The 20312-nt window shown below is 42.0% G+C and overlaps 1 protein-coding gene across 2 annotated transcripts in view; it reads right to left on the bottom strand.

The window, feature by feature from the left end:
• Nucleotides 1-20312, bottom strand: part of aida (axin interactor, dorsalization associated) — a 101187-nt gene that overhangs the window by 26817 nt on the left and 54058 nt on the right. For both annotated transcript variants that reach the window (XM_043687334.2, XM_043687335.2), the window contains exons 4-6: nt 11791-11845; nt 10082-10145; nt 8164-8267 (exon numbers count right to left, since the gene is read on the bottom strand). In XM_043687334.2, the coding sequence (XP_043543269.1) occupies nt 8164-8267; nt 10082-10145; nt 11791-11845 (223 nt within the window). The remainder of the gene's footprint in view (nt 1-8163; nt 8268-10081; nt 10146-11790; nt 11846-20312) is intronic.

The raw sequence follows: 20312 nt of genomic DNA, 5'->3' as shown, positions 1-20312 counted from the left end.
CATCTTGTATATTTCTATTAAATCCCCTCTTAGCCTTCTCCTCTCCAATGAGAACAAACCCAAGTCTCTCAGCCTTCCCTCAGAAGACCTTCCCTCCAGACCAGGCAACATCCTGGTAAATCTCCTCTGCACCTTTTCCAATGCGTCCACATCCTTCCTGTAATGGAGCGCCCAGAACTGTACACAATATTCCAAGTGTGGCAGCACTAGCGTTTTGTATAATTGTAGCATGACAACAGCATCAACCACCTGGGTGGCAACTTTCAGGGATCTATGTACATGGACTCCAAGATCCCTCTGCACATCCACACTACCAAGAATCTTTCCATTGACCCAGTATTCTGCCTTCCTGTTATTCCTCCCAAAATGAATCACCTCACATATATCAGCATTGAACTCCATTTGCCACCTTTCTGCAGTTCATCCAAGTCCCCACAACCTGTAACATTCTTCCACACTGTCCACTACTCCACCGACTTTAGTGTCGTCTGCAAACTTACTAACCCATCCACCTACACCTGTGTCTAAGTCATTTATAAAAATGACCAACAGCAGTGGTCCCAAAACAGATCCTTGTGGCACACCACTAGTAACTGGACTCCAGGCTGAATATTTTCCATCAACCACCGCTCGCTGCCTTCTTTCCGAAAGCCAGTTTCTAATCCAAACTGCCAAATCACCCTCAATCCCATGCCTCTGCATTTTCTCCAACAGCCTACCATGTAGAACCTTAACAAAGGCTTCACTGAAGTCCATATACACCACATCAACTGCCTTATCCTCATCTACATACTTGGTCACCTTCTCAAAAAACCTCAATGAGGTTGTGAGACATGACCTGCCCCTGCAGAAACCATGTTGACTATCTGAAATCAGATTGTTGCTTGCTAGATGATTATAAATCTTATCTCTTATAATCCTTTCCAAAACTTTTCCTACAACAGAAGTAAGGCTCACTGGTCTGTAATTACCTGGGTCATCTCAACTGCGCACATTTACAATCCTCCAGTCCTCTGGCACCAAACCTGTAGACAATGACGACTCAAATATCAAAGCCAAAGGCTCCGCTATCTCCCAGAGAATCCTCAAATAAATTCCATCTGGCCCAGGGGACTTGTCTACTTTCACTCCTTCTAGAATTGATAATACCTCTTCCTTACCAACCCCGACTCTTTCTAGTCTAATACAGAACATAAAACAGTACTGCACAGAACAGACCCTTCAGCCCACGATGTTGTGCCGACCACTGATCCTCATGTATGCATCCTTAAATTTCTGTGACCATATGCATGTCCAGGAGTCTCTTAAATGTCCCCAATGACCCTGTCTCCACAACTGCTGCTGGCAACGCATTCCATGCTCTCACAACTCTGTGTAAAGAACCCGCCTCTGACATCCCCTCTATACTTTCTTCCAACCAGCTTAAAACTTATGACCCCTCGTGTTAGTCATTTCTGCCCTGGGAAATAGTCTCTGGCTATTGACTCTATCTATGCCTCTCATTATCTTGTATACCTCAATTAGGTCCCCTCTTCTCCTCCTTTTCTCCAATGAAAAAGGTCCGAGCTCAGTCAACCTCTCCTCATAAGATAAGTCCTCCAGTCCAGGCAGCATCCTGGTAAACCTCCTCTGAACCCTCTCCAAAGCATCCACATCTTTCTTATAATAGGGCGACCAGAACTGGAAGCAGTATTCCAAGTGTGGTCTAACCAAAGTTTTATAGAGCTGCAACAAGATCTCACGACTCTTAAACTCAATACCCCTGTTAATGAAAGCCAAAACACCATATGCTTTCTTAACAACCCTGTCCACTTGGGTGGCCATTTTAAGTGATCTATGTACCTGCACCCCAAGATCCCCCTGTTCCTCCACACTGCCAAGAATCCTATCCTTAATCCTGTACTTGGCTTTCAAATTCGACCTTCCAAAATGCATCACCTCGCATTTATCCAGGTTGAACTCCATCTGCTACACCTCAGCCCATCTCTGCATCCCGCTGCAGCCTACAACAGCCCTCTATACGGTCAACGACACCTCCAACCTTTGTGTCATCTGCAAACTTGCTGACCCATCCTTCAATCCCCTCATCCAAGTCATTAATAAAAATTACAAACAATAGAGGCCCAAGAACAGAGCCTCGTGGAACACCACTCACCACAGACTTCCAGGCAGAATATTTTCCTTCTACGACCACTCGCTGTCTTCTGTTGGCCAGCCAATTCTGTATCCAGACAGCTATGTTCCCCTGAATCCCATTCCTCATGACCTTCAGAATGAGCCTACCATGGGGAACCTTATCAAATGCCTTGCTGAACTCCATATACCCCACATCCACAGCTCGACCCTCATCAACTTTTCTAGTCACATCCTCAAAGAACTCGATAAGGTTTGTGAGCATGACCTGCCCCTCACAAAGCCGTGTTGACTGCATTTAATCAAGCCATGCGCTTCCAGATGGTCATAAATCCTATCCCTCAGAATCCTTTCTAACACCTTGTAGACCACAGACGTGAGACTTACTGGTCTGTAATTGCCGGGGATTTCCCTATTTCCTTTCTTGAAGATAGGAATTACATTTGCCTCTCCCCAGTCCTCAGGTACGACTCCAGTGGAGAGCAAGGATGCAAAGATCTTCGCAAGCGGCGAAGCAATTGCATTTCTCGTTTCCCAAAGCAGCCGAGGACAAATCTGGTCCGGGCCTGGCGACTTGTCAATCTTAATGTTTGACAAAATTTTCAGCACATCAGCTTCCTCTATCTCTATTCATTCCAGCATGCACACCTGCTCTTCAAAGGTTTCATTCACTACAAAGTTCGTTTCTTTCGTAAAGACAGAAGCAAAAAACTCATTTGGGGCTTCCCCTACCTCCTCAGACTCCACACACAAATTCCCTATGCTATCCCCGATCGGCCCTACTCTTTCTTTGACCATTCTCTTATTCCTCACATAAGTGTAAAATGCCTTTGTGTTCTCCCTAACCCGTTCTGCCAAGCCTTTCTCATGTCCCCTCCTGGCTCTCCTCAGACCATTTTTAAGCTCCTTCCTTGCCTGCCTGTAATCCTCTAGAGCGGAGCTTGACCCTAGCTTCTTCCACCTTATGTAAGCTGCCTTCTTTCTTTTGACGAGAAGCTCTACCGCTCTCGTCATCCAAGGTTCCTTTATCTTGCCACTTCTTGCCTGTCTCAGAGGGACATATTTATTCATCACTTGCAACAACTGTTTCTTAAACATAGTCTCCACATGTCTATAGTGCCTTTCCCATGGAACAATTGCTCCCAATCCATGCTTCCTAACTCATGTCTCATCACATCATAGTTTCCTCTTCCCCAATTAAATATCCTCCCATTTTGCCTAATCCTCTCCTTCTCCATAGTTATGTAGAATGTGAGGCAGTTGTGGTCACTATCATCAAAATGCTCTCCCACCACAAGATCTGTTACCTGCCCTGGCTCGTTTCCGAGCACTAAGTCTAGAATGGCCTCTCCCCTCGTCAGCCTGTCGACGTACTGAGTTAGGAAACCCTCCTGAACATACCTTACAAAAACAGCTCCATTCAAATCTTCTGCTCGAAGGAGGTTCCAATCAATATTGGGAAAATTAAAGTCACCCATTACAACAACCCTACTACGTCCACACTTTTCCAAAATCTGCCAACCTATGCTTTCTTCAATCTCCCTGCTGCTATTGGGGGGCCTGTAGTAAACCCCTAATGAAGTGACTGCTCCTTTGCTGTTCCTAATTTCCACCCATACTGACTCGGTAGGCAGATCTTCCTCAACAATGGAAGCTTCTGTAGCTGTGATACCCTCTGATTAGTGCTACACCCCCTCCTCTTTTTCCCCCCTCCCTATTCTTTTTAAATGCTCTAAACCCTAGAACATCCAGCAACCATTCCTGCCCCTGAGAAACCCATGTCTCTGTTATGGCCACAACATCATAGCACATCATCACTGCATCATATCTCTTATCTCATTCTTCTCTACAATACTCTCCTTTTCGTGAGTGAAAACGAATGAGAAATGTTTGTTTAGCACCTCTCCAATCTCCACAGGGTCCACTTACAACTTCTCACTTCTGTCCTTGACTGGCCCTATTCCTACCCTAGTCATCCTTTTATTCCTGACATATCTATAGAAAGCTTTCGGGTTCTCCTTCATTCTATTTGCTAAAGACTGCTTGTGTCCTCTCTTTGCTCTTCTTAACTCTCTCTAAATCCTTCCTCGCTGATCTGGAACACTCCATCGCCTCATCTGAATCACCTTGTCTCATCAACACAAAGCCTCCTTCTTCCACTAAACAAGAGAGATACAATTTCTGTAGTAAACCACAGTTCCCTTACCATATCACTTCCTCCATGCCTGACAGGGGCATACCTACCAAGGACACAATATCTGTTCATTCAACCAGCTCCACATTTCCATTGTCTGCATCCCCTGCATTTTGCTACCCCATTCTATGCATCCTAATTCTTGCCTAATCTCATTATAATTGCCCTTGCCTCATCGATAACTCTTGACCAGTGGCATGTACCTATCCCTTTCCATCGCTAAACTAAACATAACCGAATTCTGGACACTCTCTCCAAAGTGCTCACCTACCACTAAATCAAACACCTGGCCTGGTTTATTACCAAGCACCAGATCCAGTGTGGCCTCCCCTCCTGTTGGCCTTTTGACATACTGGAAACCCTCCTGCACACATTGGACAAAAACTGATCCATCTAACGTACTAGAGTTATAGTATTTCCAGTCAATGTTGGGGAAGTTAAAGTCCGCCATATTGACCACCCTGTTCCTTTCACTCCTCCCCAGAATTGTTTTGCCAATCCTCTCCGCCACCTCTCTGGAACTCTGCAGAGGCCTATAAAAAACTCCAAGCAGTGTGACCTCTCCTCTCCTGTTTCTAACCTCAGTCCATACTACCCCAATAGATGCATCGTCAAACGTTCTTTCAGCCACGTTATACTATTCTTGACTAACAAGGCTACAACATTGAAGTCCCAGGTACCTATCCATGCTTCAAGCTCACCTAACTTATTTTGGATACTTCTGGCATTGAAGTGGACACACTTCAAACCACTTTGCTGTCTGACAGCACATTCCTGTGACCGTGAAATCCTGCCCATGTCCTCCCTATTCTCATCCTCCTGTGCACTGCAACTACACCTCAGGTTCAGTGTATCATAGGAATTACTGCTAGGTTCTTTATTATTTGTAATATTCATAAGTGACATAGATGAGATTGTGGAGAGATGATATACAAGTCTGCAGATGACACAAAGATTGGTGGTTCATGATGAGGATTCAAGGGTTAGATTCTCGCAAGATATAAATGGAGTGGTCAGATAGATAGGTCAGTGGCGAATAGAACTTAACGCTGATAAATGTGAGGTGATGTACTTTGGAAGAAGGAACAGGACAAGGGAGTACTCGATGAATGGCAAGACACCAGGAAGCTTAGAGGAACAGAAGGATCTTGGCGTGCTTGTCCGCAGATCCCTGAAGGTGGCAGGACTGAATAATAGGGTCATTACAGAGGCATTTGGGATGCTTGCCCTTATCATAAGACATAGGAGTGGAAGGAAGGCCATTCGGCCAATGAATCCACTCCGTCATTTAATCCTGGCTGATGGGCATTTCAACTCCATTTACCCACACTCTCCCCTTAGCCCTTAATTCCTTGAGAGATCAAGGATTTGTCAATCTCTGCCTTGAAGACATTTAACATTCTGGTCTCCACTGTGCTCCATGGTAATGAATTCCACAGGCCCAATACTCTCTGGTGAAAGAAATGTCTCATTTCCATTCTAAATTGACCCCCTCTAATTCTCAGGCTGTGCCCATGGGTCCTAGCAGCCCCCCGATGGAAACAACTTCCCAGCATCCACCCTTTCTAAGCCATGCATTAAGTTTCTATTAGATCTCCCCTCAACCTTCTAAACTCTAATGAATACAATTCCAGGATTCTGAGCAGTTAGCCTTTTGGTAGGCCTACCATTGCAGGAATTATCCATGTGAATCTCCATTGGACACGCTCCAGTGCCAGTATGTCCTTCCTGAGGTGTGGGGCCCAAAATTGGACATGGTATTCTAAATAGGACCTAATTAGAACTTTATAAAGTCTCGGAAGCACACTGCTGCTTCTACATTTCAACCCTCTTGAGATAAATGACAACATTACAATCACTTTCTTAATCATGTACTCAACCTGCAAGTTAACCTTTAGAGAATCCTGGACTAGCACTCCCAGATTCCTTTGTACTTTGTCTTTATGAATTTTCTCACTGTTTAGAAAAGTGAGAAAAGTGACATAGATGAGCTAGCATCCCTAGCTCCTCAGTACCACCTGCACGAGCTCCCCTTACTAAATCCATGCTGACTTGTTCTAATCCAACCCTGCACTTCCAAGAATTTATAAATCTCAACCTTAACGATGGATTCTAGAATTTTACCAACAATCAAGATTAGGCTAAATGGCCTATACTTTTCCATCTTTTGTCTTGATCTTTTCTTAAACAAGGGGGTTACAACAGCGATTTTCCAATCTTCTGGGACTTTCCCTGACTCCAGTGACTTTTGCAAGATCACAACCAATGTCTTCACTATTTCCTCAGCCACCTCCCTCAGAACTCTTGGATGTAGCCCATCGGGGCCAGGAGATTTACTAATGTTTAGACCTTTTAGCTTATCTAGCACTTGCTCTTTTGCAACAGCTACCATACTCAACTCTTGCCCCGACTCTCCTTAATTGTTGGGATATTACTCATGTCTTTCACTGTGAAGACTGACTCAAAGTACTTATTAAATTCTTCAGCTATTTCCTTATCTCCCAGCACTAGCCTTCTCCCTGCATCAATTTGGAGCAGCCCAATGTCTACTTTTGCCTCTCGTTTATTTCTTCTGTATTAAAAGAAAATTTTACTATCATTTCTAACATTACTGGCTGGCCTACCTTCATATTTGACCCTCTCCTTCCTTATTTCTGTCTTTGTCGTCTTCCCAATCTTCTGATTTCCCAGTGCTCTTGGCCACTTTACAAGTTCTCTCTTTCTCTTTGATACATTTCCTGACTTCCGTTGTCAGCCATGGCTGTCTAATCCTTGACCTTAAACCCTGCACACACACTAACCTGCTGCTCATCTTTCTCCTTGACTCCATACTCCCTGTCACTTTCCCTTTCCCCTGACTCATAAGTTTAAAGTACGAGTGACCACTCTATCTATCCTTTTCACTAAAATACTGGTTCCAGATCAGTTCAGGTGGAGACCGCCCCATCGGTACAGATGCCCTGGTTCCAAAATTGATGCCAATGTCCCATGAAACGGAATCCCACCTGCCCACACCAATCTCTTAGCCACGTGTTTACTTCCCTAATTTTCGTATCCCTATGCCAATTAGCACGTGGATAAATCAATCATGACACATATTATCAGAGCAGGGAGATTATGTTGGAGCTGTACAGAACTTTGGTTATGCCCCAGCTGGAGTACTGTGCGTTATCCTGGTCAGCACACCATAGGAAGGATGTGATTGCACCAGATGGGGTGCAGAGGAGATTCACCAGGATGTTGCCTGGGATGGAGCATTTCACCAAGAGAGGGTGGATAAGCTGAATCTGATAAGGTGAAGGTGATTATAAGGGGCATGGGCAGGGTGAATAGAAAGCAGCTGTTCTCCTTAGTTGAAGAGTTAACAACAAGGAAGCATAATTTTGAAGTGAAAGGCAAAAGGTGATTTGAAGAATAACCTGCTGACCCAGAGAGAGAGGAGTATGTGTGTGTATGCGTGTTGGGGAGGTGTCCCAAATGCACTGTACTAATTGAAGGTAGTTGAGGCAGGACATCACAACCTTTAAAGCGTACTTGGATGAGCAATTGAAATGTCATAACATTGAAGGCCTCGTATAGGAGTGTGGGTCTAGTGCAGGTGGGAGTACATGTTTGGTAGTACAGATTGATAGAATTGTACAGTGCAGAAGAAGCCTATCAATGAAATCTAATTTCATGTTTATACTTCTCATGTTACCCTCAAAACGACATTAACTTCAACATCAAGGTTAACGCATAGCAGTCTGACATATCCATTGCGGAATGCATTTTTTTTTAATTAGCTACAAGCAAAATCATATCAGTTGGGTAGAGGGGGCATCGTCAGTAAAACAAACCTGGAACTCTGGTGGTGAAAAGATCAGGTGATCCAACTCCAGCTCCAGCCTCATCCTCTTCCTCAAACTCCAAGTTCTCCTCTTCTCCAGGTGCCAGGATTTTCCTGCCACAATAAGAACAAGACACTAATGCTTTCCCTACTCGAGTAGCATCTCTACAATGCAAAATTGACTCAAGTACCACAATATGTTAAAATCAAATGTGAAATGCAGGACTGAGTACACATTAAGTTTCTTCTTGCTATGCACATACCTTGGTCAAGGCTAAAAGTTAAACTCCATAGTAATTAATAAACTGTAGAATAACACTGATCATTCAACATTTAAAACTCTCTCCACCTGACACCAAGTCATGTTTGCCAATGGAAGGCACTTGCTACACTTGATTGTTCTGTGAGGTTCTATGTTTGAAATTGCGTCAAAACCTTGGATTAATCCAGTAAACAACACAGACCAGAGGGTGCAAGGCTCAACTGAGCTAACTAATCTATTCTCATAGCAATAATATTGTAGTTGATTTCAATGCCTTCAATTAAAAAGGTGGTTTGGGAGGGGTGGGGGCATAGTGTGGTTGTGGTGGTGGTGATGAAATCAGCTAGATCTCAACTCACTGACAAACACCAAGTTAAAAAGTGCACAAGTGCACTTATATTGGCAAAAATATCTGGCTTAGCTTTGATGCTGCACATTTTCCAACATTTACTGTGTGAACCCAGGTAGTATATCATGGCTGCTTAGATAAAGTCCAAAGAGGTATTAAACAACTATGGAATCATATTCCACAAAGTCTCTGCCTTTGCTGAGGAAGACAGGAGAGAAAAAATATCTTCAATGCAGAATGTAGGTAACATTAATGAAAAATAAACTTTATTTAAATGATGTGCAATGCTGGAATCTTAGAAAGAGTCTTTAGTTTCATCAACAGTGCAGAGCTTCATGCTGTTAAGTAGCTACAATTTTAAAAAATGGATGATGTGAAGAAAAGATATTCTAAACTCTTATATGCAGGCTCAAGCCATCCAACTGGCAAGACTACCTAACTAGCAACTGTGAGAAGGCACAAGTCTCCAACAACCCTAACATTCTGACTATCCAATTGCTTAATGTATAACAGAATGTTGGAAAAACTCAGGTCTCATTACATCTTCTTCACAAACAGAGGAGTAATACTGAACTGGAAACATTAACTGTTTTTCTCTCTCCATTGAAGCAGCCAGACCTGCTGAATTTCTCCAGCATTCTGTTTGTTCCAGATTTCCAGAATATGTACTATTTGGTTAATGGAAGCAGAGTCTAGTTCAATTCTATCGATTTCTGCTGCTCCTAGATCAGGACAGCAGGGGTGAAAGTAGACAAAATCTCTGACTGCTTTTCCCCTCCCTCAGATGAAGGCACAGAGGCTACATGTAAAATTTACAATTCGCCTACTCATACATACAAGCGATCTGAACTCAACTCCTTTCTCAATCCATTTGCCCAACCACTGGGAAGCTAAATAGAAGGCAATTTGGGGACATCAGCAAATGTTCAGCACTCTTTCTGATCTGAGGCTATTTGACTTCAAACAAACAAAAAATTGGGGACAGCAATTCAACAAAGTCAGTTGCCAAGTGTTTAGAGAAACCAAAGTTCCTTATACCGTACAATTACAATTCACTCTGGCATGAAACAAAATTTAGCACCATCTCACGTGTTCATGTAAATAGTATGGAAATCAGCCAGCAGAGAAAATGTATTTAAAAACCAGACAAAAGTCAAGCTTGAGCCCTGTTGCATGAAGCAGCACTAACAATTCCTGATATTCTGCAGGAAAATCACATTCCCATAAAAAAAAGAACAGATGCAAATTATCAAGTTGGATTATTTATTTTTAAACAAAAAAATTTGAATGGAAAAGTGTCCAAATTAAATCATTTACCTTATAGGGACAGGTTGAACGTCAAAAGGAAAATCTTTGTTATAAGAAAGAATGTTCTTTATAACTGTAAAGAAAAAAAGGAAAAAACAAACCAAAGTCTACTATTAAAAGCAGCATTGTAAAGAATTACAGGGATTTAATCCATACCACCCACAATCACAGGTAATAGTGATACAGGTATTTAATTTGCAGTTTCTGCAATCATATTTAAGTTGACAAAGGGATTTAATGCCCAACTCTCAAAGCATGAAGGAGCGGATATAAAAAAGTAAATGCCAATGGTTCGACCTATACAATACAATTTTTGTTGCCCAGTGTTTATTTCATTAACTTTGATACTCCCATGCTTTTGCACACACAACAGGCTCATCTTTTAGGATAGGGTTGATCAAGACTGCTGACATAATTTGATTTATTTCATACATAAAAATATAAAGCACATTTTTTCACTGAACATGAAACAGGTTAAGACTGGGGACTTCACTCAGCAGTCAGTGGATTATTCGAAAACTAACTATAGGGTAGATGCCACAAACTTACTGACAGAAAATGAGTTTTTTGTTCCAGATGCTCAGGTTGGCATTTGGCGAAGCAGGCAATGCTGATTTGATAACTGGTTATAAAGTGATCTTATTGGCAATGAGACATGATAAGGAGAAACCAAGAATATTGAAGAATTTCAAAATAATCAGATCTTTAGAGGTCGTATAATCACTGCATTGTTTCAAGTATATCCTTGGTATCAGGCTTGATTCAATAGTAGCACTCCTGTTTCGGAGAAGGTCGAGAATCCAAATCTCACTCATTCAGTGTTAAGTTTCAATGCAGTACTGAGGGAGTGCTGCAATGTTAGATAAGACTTTAAACCAAGTCGAGTCTCTCTTCTCAGGTACTGTCAAAGATCCACTCGTGTTTTTTCCTAATTGGATGGAGTGAATCAGAGTCATGTCCAACCTTATGCTCATCTAGAATTGACTTACCCATATTTTCCAGTGGGATCACTGAATGTCAACCACTCCTCCATTCTGAGCTATTTACAGTTAAAATGTAGAGCTCATTATACAATTGCACAGTGAGGAAATGTTACCAAGTTATACTTTTCATTCTTGATAGGTGACTGAAGGTTTACCTGCACATTTATCCCAGCTGAATGGAATGGGAAAGATTCAGCTAGAATGCAATTTCAAGTTGAACCACACCCTCTGAATGGGGATATAGATTGAAAAAAGGCAACTTCAGGACTGAGGGACAGACTGGTCTTGACTAAGAGCAGGGATTAAATAAAAAGGACAACTTAAAAGGTAAATTGATACTTGGAAAGGAAAACACGGTGTACAGGGTAGAGACCACTGACTTCTATGAAAGGAATAATGAGACAGACCTAGTGTTATTTATCTGTACTTACTCCTGTGAACCATCAAAGAAAAGTCTAAACTGTCACATTCGAGCCATTAATATAGAAAAATATCCCAAAATATTTTACAGCTAAAATGAAAGTATCTCAAGCTCAACATCTATTGAAGAGAGCTGACTGAAAATCTCGGCATATGGGAAAGAGATCCAGAGGGACGTAAGGAAGATTCCAGAATACCATCTTTTCTGTCATGACATAAATCTAAGGTGTCAGATATCTAGACAGAGTCTGGTTCCAACTTCGTTTCACAACTACCACCTTTCTCACGAATACAGGTGGCACAAGAAATACTTACTTGGTTCTAATGTCTTTAGATCTTCCAATTTGAATTCTTCCTGAGTCTGTGCCGTCTGCATAAAATTTAAAAATGCAAAAGGAAATAATGTCCATGAGGATTATAAAGCATTCATTCAATTTATACTAGAGAAAGTAAATAAGTAAATAAATGAGAAAAATTGCTTTGATATAAATGGCTTTCAGAATCTAAATATGAAAGCACTTTGTATGTTTGATCATTTTGTAGTGACTCAAGTGGCAGACAAATTTACAGAGCAAGAATCCAACAAACTGGATAATCTGTATTCAGTCATGTTATTCTAGGGATAAATATTGGCCATGCACCAAGACAATTCCCTAGTTCTCTTCAAAATAATGCCATAAATCTTGTACATCACTTGAGAGCACTGTCTGACCACAAGTTTACGTTTTGTTTGAAAGACACCACTTCCAAACATACAGGCCTCCTTCAAGAGTGTACAAATGGGTAACATCAATAATTATTGATGACAAAAACCAAGGATTCTGATAATTCTGCAGCAAATTTACCCAAACCTGTTTAGCCAAATTAAGCTGATTTAGACCAGTCTTTCCTTTACTAAAATCTCAACATCAAGGTCATCTTTGCATGACAAGGATAATTTTGCATGCAAGTGGTTTAAACATATCAGCCATGAATCTTACTCCTTGTTATCTCGTGATCTCTGTCAGACTGTATGTGGGAAGAGGAGGACTGAGCTCAGTTTACTATATCTAGTCTTGTGTACACAAAGATGGATTCATGATGTGACAAATCTATTTGCAGGACTGCACTTTTGCATGAGTCAATGCCTATTAAGCACTGCTTAACCCTACCATCTTTGACCATCCCTCCCAATATCCTCCAGAGGCTCAGGGTCAAATTTTCAAGAATTTTTTAACATTCACAGATGGTCAAGCATCTATCGAATCCCATTTTCCAGCTGTACCCTTGTAGGTTCTGGCATTTCAATTCTCATCTAAATAAAACTTAAATGTTAAAAAAAATCACAACACTAGATTATAGTCCAATAGGTTTATTTGAAAGCACTAGCTTTCGGAGTGCCGCTCCTTCAGCAGGTGGTTGGACAATCCTTGGACAACTACCTGAAGGAACAGTGCTCCAAAAGCTAGTGCTTCCAAATAAATTTGTTAGACAACAATCTAGTGTTGTGTGATTTTTAACTTTGTTCACCCCAGTCCAACACCGGCACCTCCAAGTCATAACTTAAATATGTTCTAAGAGTTCCCATTTCTACCACCCTTTCAGGCAATGAGTTCCAGATAACCACTAAACAAAAGATCAAAAAAAAACTACAGGTGCTGGAAATCGAAAGGAAAAGCAGAAATTGCTGGAGAAACTCAGGAGGTCTGGTAATATCTGAGGAGAGAAATACTTGGGTTCAGTAGCCCTTTACCAGATAGCTATTGTGCTCTGTAAAGGATTTTCCTCAAATCCTCTCCAAATTTCCTGTCCCTTGCTAAAATTTATCCTTCTGTTTATTTACCTCTCGAAGCTAAAATATTTCTTCTGAAATACCCGAGCTTTGCCTCTCAACTTTGAACACCAAAATCAGGTTCTCCCCTCAGCTCAAAGATAACCTCAGCCTCTCTGGGGTGGCACGGTGGCTTAGTGGTTAGCACTGCTGCCTCATAGCGTCAGGGACCTGTGATCACTTCCAGCTTTGTATGGAGTTTGCAAGTATGGAAAATAAAGAACATGAAAGCATGGGAAGGGTTAAAGCATGAAGACCGCTGGCAATCTGTGATCTGTGGAATGCAAGATGGAATAGCCATAGTGGAGTGCTCTTACACCAATTAGCAGAGTAAGATTAAGACTGAAAGGTCACTATGGCGAGATGAGATAACACAAGTAATAAAGCATGTTTCTCAAGTGTTATTATGACAGGATTGGGACAATAAATATTTGAGACAGGACATTAAAATATCTAATTAATAGTTAGTAGAGTCTGCTTGAGACAGAAGACTATTGTAATAGATGGAATAGCTAAATATCTATCATGACAGGTTAGTCTGGAATGGAAAGATCACTGTAGCAGAGTTAGCAATAAATATCTACCAAGCCATTAGAATAACATTAAGTAGAATGTACAACTAAAGAGACAATGGGAACTAACACCACTGGTTTATTGTGTAGCTAGAGTGAGGTATTTTGATTAACATAGTTGGACATGCTGATAAGCTAACAGAAACATGATATAAAACTCCACGGACCCGGAGATTTGTGGGCATTCAAGAATCTGCTTTCTCAGGTGTCACGGTTTTCTGTTTGCAAATAAGAGACCTTTCTCTATATTTTCTCCACAACACAAGTACTCCTCATAGCTAATATTGCCCCACTTGTTTAAAAAGGCTAACAGGGACAATCCAAGAAATTACAGAGGTGTGAGCGTCACATCAGTTGTAGGGAAATTGGAAAAGATTCTCAAGGACAATATCTAAGCATTTACAAGCAAATGAACTTATCGGCGATAAACAGTATGGTTTTGTGCAGGGGAGATCATGCCTCACTAACTTCAGTTTTTTTGAGGTGATGAAGATGCCTGATGAGGGAAAAGCAGTTGATTTTGTCGACGTGGACTTCAAGAAAGGCTTTGACAAGATTCCTCATGGCTGACTGGTACAAAAGGTGAAGTCACGTGGTATCAGGAGTGAGCTGGTAAGATGGATACAATACTGGCTTAGTCATTGGAGACAGAGGGTAGCAGTGGAAGGATGCTTTTCAGAATGGAGGGTTGTGACTACTGGGTGTCCACAGGGAGCAGTGCTACGACCTTTGCTGTTTGTGATCTGCATAAATGATTTGGAGGAAAACATAATTGGTCTAATTAGTAAGCTTGTGGATGATACAAAGATTGGTGGAATTGTGGACAGTGAGGAGGAGTGCCAGAAGATACAACAGCATATATATCACTTGGAGGCATGGGCAGAAAAATGGCAGGAGAAGTTTAAATCAGGACCAATGTGAGGTAATGCATTTTGAAAAGTTAAGTACAGGTGGAAATTATACAGTCCTGATGAAGGATTGTGCCTGAAACATCGACTCTCTCGATCCTCAGATACTGCCTAACCTGTGAATTTTCTAGCACCACAATTTATCAACTCTGATCTCCAGCATCTGCAGTCCTTACTATCCCCTGGAAATTATATGGCTGGCAGAACCCTTAGGAATATTGCTAAGTAGAGAGATGGGTATGCAGGTCCACAGATGATTGAAGGGGGCAGCACAGTTAAGGTAACATAGTAAAAAAGGTATTGGCATGCTTGCCTTCATTGGAAGGGGCTTTGAGTATAAAGCTAGATAAAGGTATGATAGATAGATAGATAGGTAGATAGACAGAAGAATACAGCACAGTACACAGGCCCTTTGGCCCTCGATGTTGCGCCGATCCAAGCCCACCTAACCTACACTAGCCCACTATCCTCCATATGCCTATCCAATGCCCGCTTAAATGCCCATAAAGAGGGAGTGTCCACCACTGCTACTGGCAGTGCATTCCACGAACTCATGACTTGCTGAGTAAAGAACCTACCCCTAACATCTGTCCTATACCTACCACCCCTTAATTTAAAGCTATGCCCACTCATAATAGCTGACTTCATATGTGGAAAAAGGTTCTCATGGTCAACCCTATCTAAACCCCTAATCATCTTGTACACCTCTATCAAGTCACCCCAAAACCTTCTTTTCTCCAATGAAAACAACCCCAAGTGCCTCAGCCTTTCCTCATACAATCTTCCTACCATACCAGGCAACATCCTGGTAAACTTCCTCTGCACCCGTTCCAGTGCCTCCACATCCTTCCTATATCATGGCGACCAAAACTGCACACAATACTCCAGATGCGGCCGCCCCAGAGTCTTATACAACTGCAACATGATCTCAGGACTCCGGAACTCAATTCCACTACCAATAAAAGCCAGTACGCCATATGCCTTCTTCACCGCACTATTTACCTGGGTGGCAACTTTCAAAGATCTGTGTACATGGACACCAAGATCCCTCTGCTCATCCACACTACCAAGTATCCGACCATTAGCCCAGTACCCCATCTTTTTGTTACTCTTTGTATGCTAGCGCTTTAGAGAACATTTGAATCATAGAGATGTACAGTACATCTCTTCGGTCCAACTCGTCCATTATGACCAGATATCCTAACCTAATCTAGTCCCATTTGCCATCATTTGTCCTGTATCTCTCTAAACCCTTCTTATTCATAAACCCATCCATATGCCTTTTAAATACTGCAATTCTACCAGTCTCCACCATTTCCTCTAGCAGCTCATTCTGTACACGTACCACTGTCTGCATGAAAACGTGGCCAGAGGTTCCTTTTATATCTTTCTCCTCTCACCCTAAACCTAGTTCTGGGCTCCCCCACCCCAGGGAAGAGACCTTATCTATTTTTCCTATCCACGCCCCTCAGCCCTATAAGGTCGCCCCTCAGCCCTATAAGGTCTCCCCTCAGCCTCTGATGCTCCAGGGAAAACAGCCCTGGCCTATTCAGCCTCACCCTATAGCTCAAATCTTCCAACCCTGGCAACAGCCTTGTAAATCTTTTCTGAACCCTTTCAAGTTTCACAACATTCTTCAGATAGGAAGGAGACCAGAATTACATGCGATATTCTAAAAGTGGCCTAACCAATGTCCTGTATAGCCGCAGCATGACCTCCCAACTCCTGTACTCAATGATCTGACCAATAAAGGAAGATATACCAAACGCCTTCTTCACTATCCTATCTACCTGTGACTCCACTTTCAAGGAACTATGAACCTGCACTCCAAGGTCTCTTTGTTCAGCAACACTCTCTAGGACTTTGCCATTAAGTAAGTAAGTCCCGGTCTGATTTGCTTTCCCAAAATGCAGCTCTTTATATTTATCTAAATTAAACTGCATCTGCCACTTCTCAGCCCATTGGTCCATTTGATCATAATCCCATTGTAGTTGGAGGTAACCTTCTTTGCTGTCCACTACACCACTAATTTTGGTGTCATCTGCAAACTTACTAACTATACCTCTTACGCTCACATCCAAATCATTTATATAAAATGGACAAAAAATAGTGGAATCAGCACCGATCCTCATGGCACTCCACTGGCCACAGGCCTCCAGTCTGAAAAAACAACCCTCCACCACCACCCTCCTGTCTCCTAACTTCAAGCCAGTTCTGTATCCAAATGGAGAGTTCTCCCTGTATTCCACGAGATCTAACCTTGTTAACCAGTCTCTCATGGGGAACTTTGTTGAATGCATTACTGAAGACCATACAAATCACATCTACCGCTCTCCCCTCATTAATCCTTTGTTACTTCTTCAAAAAACTCAATCAAGTTAATTAAATATATTAAAGGAAGAGCTGGGCATGGCCCTTGCAGCTAAAGGGATAAAGAGGTATGGAGAGAAAGTGGGAATGGGAAACATATTGCATGAGGAGAAAGTGAGGTCTGCAGATCAGAGCTGAAAATGTGTTGCTGGAAAAGCGCAGGTCAGGCAGCATCCAGGGAACAGGAGAATCGACGTTTCGGGCATATGCCCTGAAGAAGGGCTTATATTGCATGATCAGCCATGATCATATTGAATAGGGATACAGGCTCAGAGGGCCAAATGGCTCACTCCTGCACCTATTTTCTCTGTTTTTATGTACTGTGGTAAGAGGCACTTAAAAATATGAATTTTGATTTGATTTAAACCATTTTGACATGGCTAAATTGGGCAATGTGCAATAAAGATTTGCAGATACATCTGTCCAGATTAGTTAGGTAGGAGTGACCTTCGCAGAGTCTTTGTGGAGACGAAGTCCTATCTTCACTTTGAGAATAACCTCTCTAGTGTTATTTGATACTATCATGCTGGATAGTATAGATTTTAAATATGTCTAGAAGCTCAAAATGAAGCATCCATGAGGATATCTGCAGCACTATTGTATTAAACCACAATCTATAACCTCTCAGGCCTGCACTCTATTCATAGAATCCCTCCAGTGTGGAAACAGGTCCTTTGGCCCAACAAGTCCACACCGACCCTCTAAAGATGATCCGACCCAGACGCATTTCCCTCCCCTGTTACCCTACATTTAACCCTGACTAATGCACCCAACCTACACATCCCTGAACACTATGGGCAATTTATCTAACTTGCACATCTTTGAACTGTGGGAGGAAACCAGAGCACCTGGAGGAAACCCACACAGACACAGGAAGGATGTGCAAACTCCACACAGACAGTTGCTCCAGGTTGAAATCTAACCTGAGTCCCTGGTGCTGTGAGGCAGTAGTGCTAACCACTGAGCCACCAGGCCTTGTCTGCAATTTCACACCATTCATTGTTAGCCAAAACGAGTCCCAATTAGCAGCCATTCTCCTAGGCTGATCATTATCCACGGGGAGAAAGTGAAGACTGCAGATGCTGGAGATCAGAGTTGAGTCTGGGGTGCTGGAAAAGCACAGCAGGTCAGACAGCAAAGGAGCAGCTCTTTTCCTGATGAAGGGCTTATGCCTGAAATGTTGATTCTCCTGCTCCTCGGATGCTGCCTGATCTGCTGTGCTCATTATGTAGGCCTTTGTCCAACTGATCTTCTCTTTCTCTGGGTGATTTTTCCAGCAATTGTTTGCTCCTTAGCCCCTCTCTCCACCTCATCTTCTGAATAAATAAACTTTCTCTTAGCTTTCTACCTGATGATAAGCTTATGCTTGAAACATCGACTCTCCTGCTCCTTGGATGCGGCCTGACCAACTGTGCTTTTCCAGTGCCACACATTTTGACTGATTCCTCACTTACTCCTGCATACTATCGGCTTTTGGACACATTCGTTTCTCTGGTAAATTTCTCTAGTAATAGTTATAATATTGATTTCATCTCTCCCTTTTGCTCCTTGATAACAGAGCATTTTTGGAATGCTATTACTGTCTTCCACTGTGAAGACTGGTGCAGAATATTTATTTGACCTCTTAGCGTTTTCTGGTTCCCCATTACCACTACCTCAGCCTTGGCTTGCTTTAGCCTCTTATTAGAAGATTTAAAGCAGAATTTACTGTCAGTCTTTGATATGGCTTGCAAGCTTACTCTCTTTCTTTGTGATCTTTTGTTTCCAGCAACAGTGAAGGAGAAATATTTACAAGTCAGGATGGTGAGTGGTTTGGATGAGAACTTGCAGCTGATGGTGTTCCCATGTACCTGTTGTTCTTTACCTTGCAGAAGGATGTGATCGTGGGTTCCACCTCCACTTGCCCACTTCCTAACCCACAACCTTCTCTGGTCACTAACTTAATCCTGGGACATTCTATATTGGTCTCTCTCAAACGATGGCTAGATAAACTTTCTGAAACTAGGACTAGTATTTCAAAAAAAAAAAAGAGACAGATTTGGTACAAATGAAGCAGTTGCTTTGGAGTTGCTAATTCAGCAAGCAGCCTTTTGCAACCATTATCAAATTTTTCCAATTAAAGAAGGCGATAACAAATATCTGCTAGGATATTCATAACAGATTTTGACTAATCCCTCAATAGTTGATAGTTATTATGCATATGCTTTGATATTAAATACCCACTATTAATATTCAAATAGCACTTTCAGGTAACTGTTCACATATTGCTCGGCTTCATTTCCCATAATCAATGAGTTGACAACATTATGATGTTAAGAACTAAACTCAGGGTATGAATGCTTCTTTCGATGACAATCATCAAGCTCATACTGCATCTGTCATGGCTGTCAGAATTTAAATTTAAGTTGGTAGCTGCAGGTGGTCACTGGATCTTCACATGGCACTCAAACCCCAGAATACAACTTGTAACTGCAACAGCAATAGAAGTAGATTGTAATGCTGAAAATCTGTAAATGTCTCCAACTTTACTCTTGATGCACATTTATTCCCAGCTTTGTCCATTTTTATCCTCCTGCATTCTAATACAGAAGCAATTCAAGCTACGATACAATGGCTCGATAGATTTTTAGTTGGCTACAGAAACAATGTCACTTCGGCAAGCAGAGAAATGACATTTCAACTGGAACAGGTATCTACAATTCAGAGACAGCACGAAAACAGACCCTTCAGTCCAACCCGTCCATCTTCAGTAAATTCAGTCCCATTTGCCAACATTTGGCTCATAACCCTCTAAATTCTTCCTGTTCACATACCCATCCCGATGCCTTTTAAATGTTGCAACTGTACCAGTCTCCACCACTTCCTCTGGCAGCTCATTCCATATACGCACCACTCTCTGCATGAGAATGTTACCCCTTAGGTCCCTTTTATATCATTCCCTTCTCATCTTAAACCTATGCCTTCTCATTCTGGAATCCCCCACCCCCGGGAAAAGGCATTGTACACCCTCGTGACTTTATAAACCTTTATCAGGTCACCCCGCAACCTCCAACCCTCCAGGGAAAATAGCCCTAGCCTACTCAGCCTCTCCCTAAAGCTCAAACCCTCCAACCCTGGTAACATTCTTGTAAATCTTTACTGAACCCTTTCAAGTTTCATAACGTCCTTTTGATTGGA

This window comes from Chiloscyllium plagiosum, unplaced genomic scaffold (genome assembly GCF_037043375.1).
Source record: "Chiloscyllium plagiosum isolate Xiang-an unplaced genomic scaffold, Cpla_swu_hap1 HiC_scaffold_3, whole genome shotgun sequence".
Lineage (NCBI taxonomy): Eukaryota > Metazoa > Chordata > Chondrichthyes > Orectolobiformes > Hemiscylliidae > Chiloscyllium > Chiloscyllium plagiosum.
The sequence above is the reverse complement of the archived record's forward strand: the minus strand, read 5'-3'. Positions and strand labels throughout refer to the sequence as shown.